This window comes from Colias croceus, chromosome W (assembly GCF_905220415.1).
Source record: "Colias croceus chromosome W, ilColCroc2.1".
NCBI classification, from domain to species: Eukaryota; Metazoa; Arthropoda; class Insecta; order Lepidoptera; family Pieridae; genus Colias; species Colias croceus.
This window is the reverse complement of record NC_059567.1, coordinates 68,426-80,114: the sequence shown is the minus strand read 5'-3', so window position 1 is coordinate 80,114 and position 11,689 is coordinate 68,426. Positions and strand designations below refer to the sequence as shown.

General features: G+C 34.1%; 1 protein-coding gene across 1 annotated transcript; it reads left to right on the top strand.

Moving 5' to 3' along the window:
• Positions 1 to 4,807: 4,807 nt before the first annotated feature.
• LOC123704911 lies at positions 4,808 to 8,969 on the top strand. Its single transcript, XM_045653402.1, has 3 exons — positions 4,808 to 6,007; positions 7,095 to 7,655; positions 7,965 to 8,969. The coding sequence occupies exons 1-3, from the start codon at positions 4,851 to 4,853 to the stop codon at positions 8,440 to 8,442; spliced, it is 2,196 nt and encodes a 731-aa protein (XP_045509358.1). The 5' UTR covers positions 4,808 to 4,850; the 3' UTR covers positions 8,443 to 8,969.
• The last annotated feature ends 2,720 nt before the right edge of the window (positions 8,970 to 11,689 follow it).

The following is an 11,689-nucleotide window of genomic DNA, read 5'->3' as shown; positions in this document are numbered from 1 at the left end:
TCTAGGAACGATTAAGGATGTCGTCGCGACGGTTGAGTGGGCGATTCTCCGTAATCATTCCCTTACATTTCATAACAACTGCAACAAAGTAAATACATTCTTGCACGTATTAATATTTATGTAAACTGTTAAAATATCGATTCAGCGGGTTCTGGATGCGTAACTACCTACTTAATTTATATCTACAATAATTCTGTGACAATATTTTAAATTATTAAAGTATGTATTACTATTATAAATAAATAAAGTATTAAAACCATATAATATTATTATACTAGTTTTTTCTTTTATACAACATTATTAACTAGACTTCTCCGGCATTAAAGTACACTTATGTAGATCATTAAACCAACATAATAAAGGAATAAATAATATTATTATTATGATAGTAATTCTCCACCCTCGTTTTGCTTAACAGTAAATACCAGCAATTGAATTTGCAGTTTTTTTTAATCTGCTACCAGTACTTAAATAAAATCTATATATATATTTTACATTTTGGGATGAGAATTATGCCAATTTTGTCGATAGCTGGTAATTCTTCGTATCATTGACTTCTTTTACCAAGTACCTACCTAGTTCTAACTAGAGTACTAGGTAATTACTCTGACAACAGACAGGGGCTCCCTAAAATCGTGTTAAATGAAAACAACAACGGGATTAAAATATAGTTTATCCTTAAAATAATAATAATATTAGTTATTTTGTATTAATAAAATACAATACATATATTGAAAATATACGTTTACTTGTTTAGGTTGTATTATAGTAACTAGGTATACTTATTATTGTATTAAATTTAATAAAATAGGTACCTACCTAATACAAGCGTCAGCTTCAGATCTTTGCTAGTAGGTATCTAGCTGCACGTTTTAATCACAAAATATCAAATAAAAGATACAGTACTTACACCATACTAAGTAGGGATTTATTTAATTAGGTATGTTAATAAATTAGATTGAAGGAAAATACAATATAAAAGAAATACAAGACTACTGTACAAATAAGTTTATTTGTAAGTTTATTTTATTTGTACTTATTATACTCCATCCTTTTTGATCCTAGAACTCCTTCCTACTTGAAAAAAAGATTTGTGTTTATGGGGTCTTCTCATGAACTCAATCTCCGTTCCTCCAACAATCTAACGCTTCGTATGCCTGTTCACACTTCCAAATTCTACGATTGCTCTTTTACCGTACAAGCCGTAAGATTGTGGAACTCTCTCCCGACAACGATCAGGCAAGCCCAATCTTTATATAGTTTTAAAACTCTTGTTAAGAACTACTATCTATCTCTTTAATGCTGTTTGTCTATGTTCTTTGCTGATTTAGTTATATTCTGTTTATGTACATTTATTTTCCTCTCTTCTAATATTTGTATTCCTATACTGCTCATTTCTCCTTTGTTTTTGTATAATATTATTTGATTCTTAAGTTATCTTTCTATGTATAATTACAGTTCCTTGTATATGTATGTATTTATGCACTATCTACCTTTTTACTGATTTATTTTTCCTATATCCCAAGGTTGCCTGGAAGAAATCGCTTTTAAGCGATAAGGCCGCCAAATTGTACATTTATTATAATAATATCGTTTCTGTAAATTTTGTTTTTGTGTGCAATAAAGTGTTTTCTATCTATCTATCTATCTAAGTTTATTTCAGTTTTTAGTTCAGTTAAAAAAAGAGATACTTTGGCGAATGAGATGTGGTGATATAGAGTGTGGAGCATTTTATCATGTAATGTTGTGAAGTCCGAACGAAGCCATATGCGAAATTATAATTTGCGATTTCTTGGAAAGAGCTTTCGCAATATGAAAATTGCGAAGACATCTCTCGTAAATCTAAATATTTGTACAGTTAATATTCAAAATGTATTCCTATTTTTAAAGTAAAATCTTATGATAATATCTGATTTAACGTGGATATTGCTAGAAGCAAAATATATCTATTTACGTCGAACAGCAAACACGAGGTCCGAGGACCATAAGTAAATAATGCGTTCCTCATAACTCTTGAAAGATAAAACAAATCATACAAACACGAGCATTCAAGCGGAAAATTTAATCTCATGCCATGAAGCACTATTTCCTCGTACTTACAATAACTTATGTGAATACTGAAGACTGGGAGAAAATGCAATTTTGTGCCAATATAAAGTGCGATGATGTAAAGGATGAAGTCTGCGGCATTCGCGAGGAAGGTGATGGGTTCCGATTGAAATTATTTGAGAACGAGTGTCAGTTGTTGCGTTATGGTTGTAATGTTGACGAAAAATTAGGTAATAAGAAAATATATTTTTCCATTATTATGTAGTAAGTAGATGATAGTAAAACAATAAGTTGAGATTCTTCTGCAAAATATACCTACCTTTGTAGGTATTAACAACTCTTAACATTATCTAAACAGTTAAGCAGTAAGCAATAGCATTAATTATTAAGGATAATGTAAAACGGTGGTTTTACATTATCCTTAATAAATAAAAAGAAATTAAACTCGGATATTTACATAAAAGAGGACTATAGTAAAGAAGTTCTAGAAAAGAGGAGACAGCTTTTGCCTCAACTAAAAGAGGAACGAGCCAAAGGTAAAATCTGCTACCTCGTTAAAGATAAACTGATTACTAAGGAAAACAAAGAAGATCAGAAGGACAAAAGAAAACGATATCGCAACGAATCTCCAAATAAATCACCAAATCACGCAACCATGCCTGCTTCAAAGAAGGTTAACAAAACAAATATGTTGGATTATGTTGCTAGAGGAAGATCTTCGTCACTAACCATTCCAACAACGTCAAAAAACTGTTAAATGACATCGGCAACCGGAAACAAAAACAAATAAACGAAACTTCTTTAAATATCAAAACAACCAAACAATACACCCCAAGACGGCTGGTCACCGCGGGGAAAAGCGACCACTACCCTGCAATCAATTCCACATCCGCGCCAATCGTTTCAGGAAGTAGTAAACGAAATTCAAAACAAATTTTTCATATAGCAACTGTTCGGTTTTTTCATTAACTACGTTGACGTCTAAGTCACTAGTGTATCAGTCAGTAATAAAACAGATTCAATAGAGGAAAGACGTTTCATTTCAACACGAAAACACGGGTTATGCAAAAACAAGCCTTATTGCCGCAACATATGGTCGCATTCGTACCGGATAATCTGAGCTACAATCGAAGAAAAAAAGAAGTACACGGGCAATTGATCGCGATAAGAAGCTCATTATACGAAGTTATTTGTAACGAAGTTGTTATTGAAAGACAATATTCATGATGGCGAATAATAATAATACGGAACAAATCATACGTGTTTTGGAAAGTACGGCGGAACTTATAAAAAAAACGCAAATTAATATATCTAAGTGTCCTAAACAAAGACTATCCAAAGGATATTTACAATCGCGAATTAAACATTTGGAGGACTATTGGAAAACATTTCAAAGTGCACACTTAGATTTAGTAAAAATAACACCAAGGGAACAAAAGGCGCTTTTACCATACTTCGTCAACGAAGAATTTTACATTCACGAGGACCTTTATTTATGCATACTCGCTGATTTGAAGGATAAATTATTGAACATGGAATCCACTGCATCAGCCCTGGAGTCCAGCCATGACAGCACCGTGGTACACATCAACGAACGAGTGAGGTTGCCGCGGATTGAGTTACCTACGTTCGCCGGGAGCTATGAGGGATGGCCGACATTCAATGATTTATACCTAAGTTTAGTGCACAACAACAGCACGCTTTCCGAGGTACAAAAACTACACTACCTTAAGTCCAGTGTTTCAGGCGAGGCAGAAAGTTTATTACGTAATATTAGAATTACCGATGCTAATTATACACAGGCTTGGGAAACATTAAAATTAAGGTACGGAAACAAACGTTTAATTGTTAACTCTTTATTAAAACGACTTTTTTCTCAGAAAAAATGTATTTCGCAAACTGCTTCTCAGTTAAAATCATTATTAGATACCACTAATGAAGTTTTAAATAGTCTTGAAAATTTAAATGTATCCATCGACTCTTGGGATCCGATTATAATATTTCTCGTAGTGCAGAAGTTAGACCCAGAGTCTCATAAAGCGTGGGAGGAATTTGCGTACACAAAAAGTGAAGAGTTACCGAAGTGGTTAGATTTAAAACAGTATTTAGAGTCTAAATTTCGTACATTAGAATTAATTACACCGCCTGTAAGGTCTACTAAAGAACGCGTTTTTCATGTAAGTACGTCCGTAAATTCTGTGAAATGTTGTATAATGTGTAATGAGAATCATAATCTGTGTAAATGTAAATCTTTTGTAAAAATGAATTGTAATGAACGTGTTGAATATGTAAAAAGTAAGAAATTGTGTTTTAACTGTTTGGCCCCAGGTCATTCGGCATTTAAATGTCGTATACCTTTGTCGTGTCACATATGTAAAAAGCGTCATCATTCTCTTCTACACCGATCAAATATAGGTACAGATTCGTCGGTATCCGAGGTTACTACACAACCGTCGACATCAATGCGGACCGATGTAGATGAGAAGAAGGTGCATACTACAATGACGTCTTTACATAGTCTAGGAGATGGTGAACATAAGGTAAGTCTCTTGGCAACTGCGGTAGTAGTGATTAAAGGTGAAAATGGACACACTACTACTCTTAAGGCATTAATAGATTCAGGGTCACAGGCATGTTTTATTACCAAACGAGCTGCACAAGTCTTAAAGTTACAGCTCAAGCCGGTTAATATGATAGTAACTGGCATGGAGTCTTTGAAGGTACATGTAAGGAATGAGGTCAAAGTAAATATTTTGTCTCGGTTGGAACCTAAGTTTGAGTTACCAGTACACGCCTACGTGATGTCAAAGTATTTAAAAATAAACTTACCTTCGAGAAATAGTATTAAGCATGAGCTTGTACACTTTAACAATTTAAATTTAGCAGATCCAAACTTTTATGAGTCGGGTTGTATGGATCTTTTATTGGGTGTAAATGAATACACAAAAATTCTACAAGAAGGTTTAATCAAGGGTCCCTCAGGTACTATATGTGCTCAAAATACCAACCTGGGATGGATCATTATGGGTGGAATAATTAATATGAAGGTTAACACTATACATAAGTCTTTAATGGTTACAAATTTAACTAGTGATTCAAATATTAATGACTTACTTAAAACTATATGGGAGATAGATATTGATACAAATAGAAAGTTAACTAAAGAAGAGCAACTATGTGAAGATATATATGAAAGAACACATGAGAGAGATAGTAATGGAAAATATATAGTTACATTACCTTTTAAAACTGAAAAGCTGCTTTCACCTGAAGGAAACACGAGAGAAGTAGCTGTAAGAAGATTGTTGCAATTAGAGAGAAGATTTAAAAGAGATCCAGATCTGAAAAAAGAATACCTGAAAGTTATAGAAGAATACAAAGAATTAAAACACATTGAAGAAGTACCTGAAAAAGAAATAAATAAAAAAGCAGTTTACTTACCCCACCACGCCGTTGTACGCCAAGATAAGGAGACCACGAAGACTCGAGTTGTGTTCGACGCTTCCTGTAAAGGTTCTAACAACATATCATTAAATGATGAACTCTTACCTGGTCCAGTATTGCAAGAAGATCTCAGAAACATTATTATGAGGTGGAGAACTCATAAAATCTGTTTCGTATCAGACATTCAGAAAATGTACAGAATGATATGGATGAATAGGAATGATGTCGACTACCAAAGAATAGTCTGGCGAAATGATCCAACTGAAAATATACAAGATATGAGATTACTTACCGTCACTTTTGGCACAGCATCCGCTCCATACCTAGCTGTAAGAACACTTAAACAACTTGCTGCTGATGAAGGTCATCATTTTCCTGAGGCTGCTAGAATATTAAACGAAGATTTTTACGTAGACGATTGCATGTCTGGTGGTGATGATTTAGAACAATGTATTCAGCTAAGAAAAGATTTGACGGAACTATTGCGAAGAGGAGGTTTTGATCTTAAAAAGTGGTCGTCTAATAGTGCAGAATTTTTACAATCTTTAGAACCAAATGATAGATCTACAAAGGCGCATTTAGATATTAAATTAGATGGTATTGTCAAGGCATTAGGTGTTCAATGGAATTTGGGAACGGATCGATTCGAATATAATTTTAGTTTAGAATCAATAGATGATGATAATGTTATAATAACTAAACGCAATATTCTTTCTGATATACAAAAATTATTTGATCCATTAGGATGGATTGCACCTTGCATTGTTTTAGCAAAAATTTTAATGCAGAAGTTATGGCTTGAAAAAGCAAACTGGGATGAGGATCTTAATATTTTTATAAAAGAAGAGTGGAAGAATATTCGCAATGATCTCCAGAATATAAAGGATATTACTATAGATAGATGGCTTGGAACAGTAAATACAAATTTTGATACAATTGAAATTCATGGGTTTTCAGACGCTTCGACATTAGCTTATGCTGCAGTTGTTTACTGTCGTGTTAGAAATGATGATGGAACTTATAGTACAAGTCTAATTGCTGCAAGAACAAGGGTTGCACCACTTAAGACGATATCATTACCTAGACTTGAACTCTGTGGAGCTTTATTACTTTCCAAACTTTTGAAGCAAGTATCACAATCACTGCGTATACCAACGTCCAAGGTTTTTGCTTGGACAGATTCATCAATTGTTATTGCTTGGCTATTTGGTGAACCTTCAAGATGGAAAGCTTTCGTCGCAAATAGAGTAGTTGAGATAGTTTCGACAGTTAATAAGGAACAATGGCATCATGTTCAATCTCACGATAACCCAGCAGATATAGCATCGCGAGGAATGCTTGCTATAAATCTTAAAAACTGTGACATTTGGTGGAAAGGTCCCACGTGGTTAAGAAACAATGAACTACAATTAGAAAGACCAGAATATATACAAACTGATTTAGAAGAAAAGAAGATACCTATTAATACAGTCACACTAACAAACACTATACAAGATAAAATTTCATTAAAGTTTGAAGAATTTGACACATTAAAAGAATTATTGAAAACAATAGCTTATTGTAAGAAATTTTTGAGATTTAAAAAGAAAAGTGAAAAAGTGGTCGTCTAATAGTGCAGAATTTTTACAATCTTTAGAACCAAATGATAGATCTACAAAGGCGCATTTAGATATTAAATTAGATGGTATTGTCAAGGCATTAGGTGTTCAATGGAATTTGGGAACGGATCGATTCGAATATAATTTTAGTTTAGAATCAATAGATGATGATAATGTTATAATAACTAAACGCAATATTCTTTCTGATATACAAAAATTATTTGATCCATTAGGATGGATTGCACCTTGCATTGTTTTAGCAAAAATTTTAATGCAGAAGTTATGGCTTGAAAAAGCAAACTGGGATGAGGATCTTAATATTTTTATAAAAGAAGAGTGGAAGAATATTCGCAATGATCTCCAGAATATAAAGGATATTACTATAGATAGATGGCTTGGAACAGTAAATACAAATTTTGATACAATTGAAATTCATGGGTTTTCAGACGCTTCGACATTAGCTTATGCTGCAGTTGTTTACTGTCGTGTTAGAAATGATGATGGAACTTATAGTACAAGTCTAATTGCTGCAAGAACAAGGGTTGCACCACTTAAGACGATATCATTACCTAGACTTGACCTCTGTGGAGCTTTATTACTTTCCAAACTTTTGAAGCAAGTATCACAATCACTGCGTATACCAACGTCCAAGGTTTTTGCTTGGACAGATTCATCAATTGTTATTGCTTGGCTATTTGGTGAACCTTCAAGATGGAAAGCTTTCGTCGCAAATAGAGTAGTTGAGATAGTTTCGACAGTTAATAAGGAACAATGGCATCATGTTCAATCTCACGATAACCCAGCAGATATAGCATCGCGAGGAATGCTTGCTATAAATCTTAAAAACTGTGACATTTGGTGGAAAGGTCCCACGTGGTTAAGAAACAATGAACTACAATTAGAAAGACCAGAATATATACAAACTGATTTAGAAGAAAAGAAGATACCTATTAATACAGTCACACTAACAAACACTATACAAGATAAAATTTCATTAAAGTTTGAAGAATTTGACACATTAAAAGAATTATTGAAAACAATAGCTTATTGTAAGAAATTTTTGAGATTTAAAAAGAATAAAGAAGACATGAAAATAACAATTGAATATTTGACTAGTTTACAACAGCGAACTAGATGGTTGAAGAAGAATGATGAATTTAAAGTAGGTGATGTTATTTTGATTAAACAACCTAATTTGCCACCTGGCAAATGGGCATTAGGGCGTATCACTGCCAAACACCCGGGGCCAGACGGTTTCACTAGGGTTTATAGTGTTAAGAGCGGTGATAGTGTAATAAAAAGAAGTGTATCTAAATTGTGTTATCTTCCTATCAATACAGATATCAATTAATCATTTAAAACAAGCGAGTCAATTCATTTCGCATGTAATTGTTCTTTTGCTATGGTATATGTATGTGTATTTGATTAATTGTATAAGTGTAAAATGTAAACCTATCTGTATTGTTGTTATGTGTATAGGTACATAAATATTTAATATAAAACTGTCATAAAAATGTATAAAGTTGTGTGTAAACTAAAATATAACAAATAACAAAGCTTGCAAAGATGTATTATGATGTGTATTTGATAAATTTATTAAAAATTAAAGTCAAAATTATAGTGTCGTAAACAAATGTTCTATGTAATATGTATGTAATGTATGTAACATTCAAATTTAAGGTATATATTGACTTTTTACGGTGTTATTTGTTAATTCATACAGCATGCCGCATGTTTGTAAGTAAAGGAGGCTAATTTCATTGTTATTTGAAAGGACTAGTGTAGTCCTTTGGTGGGCGGTATGTTCGGTTTTTTCATTAACTACGTTGACGTCTAAGTCACTAGTGTATCAGTCAGTAATAAAACAGATTCAATAGAGGAAAGACGTTTCATTTCAACACGAAAACACGGGTTATGCAAAAACAAGCCTTATTGCCGCAACAGCAACATTTAATACGCTATCATTAAGGTTAGATGAGAGTTTACAAGAATTAATTTTAGCCATCCAACATATTAAGTGGGACATAATAGGCCTTAGTGAAGTACGACGAATGGGTGAGGCTATTGAAGAACACAGCGAATTTCTTTTGTACTACAAAGGAGAAACACCTGGAAGACACGGAGTAGGTTTTTTAATAAAAAAAGAACTTAAAAGCTTTATCAAGGAATTTGTTGGCGTTTCAGAAAGAATTGCGATATTAAAAGAACTAGGAATAAGACTTCCGCCAAAGAAAGAAATTTGGTCTATTATTCAGATTTATTCCCCGACTGAGCAATCGTCTAATTCTGAAATTGACTCCTTCTACTTATCTCTAAACAATACCATCAATGAATACACATACAAAAATTGCATAGTCATGGGAGATTTCAACGCTCAAGTTGGAGATTCAAGAACAGGAGAAGACATCATCCTAGGTCCTCACAGCAAAGGTAAAAGATCAAGAAACGGGCAAAAGTTATTGGAGTTTGCTTTTGAAAATAACTTAAAAATACTGAATAGTCTATACAAGAAAAGAATATCAAAGAGATGGACGTGGGTATCGCCGGATGGACGTTATAAGAACGAAATCGATTATATTCTCTCAAACAAAACGAAATCCTTCGAAGACTGTAGTACTATCGCAAATCTTAATTTCAATAGCAACCACAGAATGATACGGGCACGTCTAAATACATCGTCAGGTTCAGACAACAGTCGCCCCTTTAAAGTCAAAACTCGAACGCCAATTAACGCAACATCAACGGCTACGATTAGTGATAAATTAAATTCTTTGAAAGGAGCGCTTAAGGTGGACTTCCGACCAGCGCGGCTCTATCGCAACGGCCGCAGCGTCTAAGCCGCTGCGTCACTGTCGCAGCGGCTTAGACGCAGATTGGCTTCCGAGCAGCGCGACTCCGGCGTCAGTCACAGTTATTAGTCCATACCTGACGGTTGTGCGGTACAGTAGGAATGAACCGAAAAATTAAAAAAATATTATTAGAATCATATAGATAGAATAAATAATATAGATATATAGAAATAAATAATATAGAATCCTTTTTAGGCTGGTTTTTGTAGCCCGTTTCACTTAAATCGTACAAAATTGCATGTAATGTGCGTAATGTGCGTAAGTATGTTACTAACGTCCATTTTTTAGATATTCTTTCGAAAATAACTCGATAATATCCTAAAAACAACGTGCTTTTGCAGCCTGCCACGCGACAGTGCTTGCGCGAGCATAGCACGGCCGCTACGGCCGCGCGACACTGACGCAGCGTTACTGTCGCTGCGACAGTGACGCTGCGCTCGAACGTTCCATCATACATTTCCGTACTGTATAATACTATCGCTCTGTCGCCGCGTCACTGTCGCTGCGTTAGTGACGCCGGAGCCGCGGTGGTCGGAAGTCCACCTTTATTCAAGACCTAAATATAATACTCAACAAAAATATGATATGCTCTATGAAATATTAATAACAAAATCTGGAAACAAAAAAACAATTAAAACGAAATCGACAATATCTGAAAAAACTAACGAACTTCTGGAAAAACGGTTAAATCTAATAAAAATACCTAATAAATCTAGAAGCATAAGAATGGAAATAGGTAAATTAAGTAAAGAGATCAAAACACAAATGAAAAAAGATCGTAAGAGTTTTAGACTAAAAATATTTGAGAAACATATTGTCAAGACAGGGGGAATTAAAAAAGCTGTTAAGTTTATAACAGATAAAACAAATTGGATACCAAAGATGAAAGACCGAACGGACACGACGAAGACCAAAAGATACGATATAATTATTAAACATCGCCACCAAATTCTACGAAGATCTGTATTCCAAAAAAATTAAAACCGACGAAACTGACTTACAGAGCAACGAAACTGTTCCACCAATACTAAAAGAAGAAATAATCAAAGCTATAGAAACACAAAAAATTGACACAGCTCCCGGACCAGACTCTATCAGCAATGCACTATTAATGGAGTGTAAAAGCGCTCTTGCACCAATACTGCAATATATCTTTAATGACATACTGGACACGGAAACCATACCAACCCAGTGGGCAAACTCGTCAATAACCCTTCTCCACAAAAAGGGAGATAAGAGTGAAATCAACAACTATAGGCCCATTAGCCTGATGTCTAATATATATAAAGTATTCGCAAAGATCATCCTCCGTCGAATAACCAGGAATCTAGACGAGAATCAGCCTAGAGAACAGGCTGGTTTCAGTGCAGGATATTCGACGCTGGACCACATACACGCAGTGAGACAGATTTTTGAAAAGAATACAATATACAGTTCTACTGTTGTTTTATTGATTTCAACAAGGCATTTGATTCAATCGACCACGAATGCATCTGGCGAAGTTTAAAAAATCAAGGAGTTCAATTAAAATACATCAGAATTCTAAAAAATATTTACACAATTAGTACAGCGAAAATAAAATTAGAAAAACACGGAAAAGAAATAAAAATAAACAGAGGCGTACGACAGGGAGATCCTATTTCCCCTAAATTATTTACCGCGGTCTTAGAAGAGATCTTTCGAAAACTCGATTGGGATCAATATGGCTTAAATATACATGGACAAAACCTAAACAATCTGCGCTTCGCC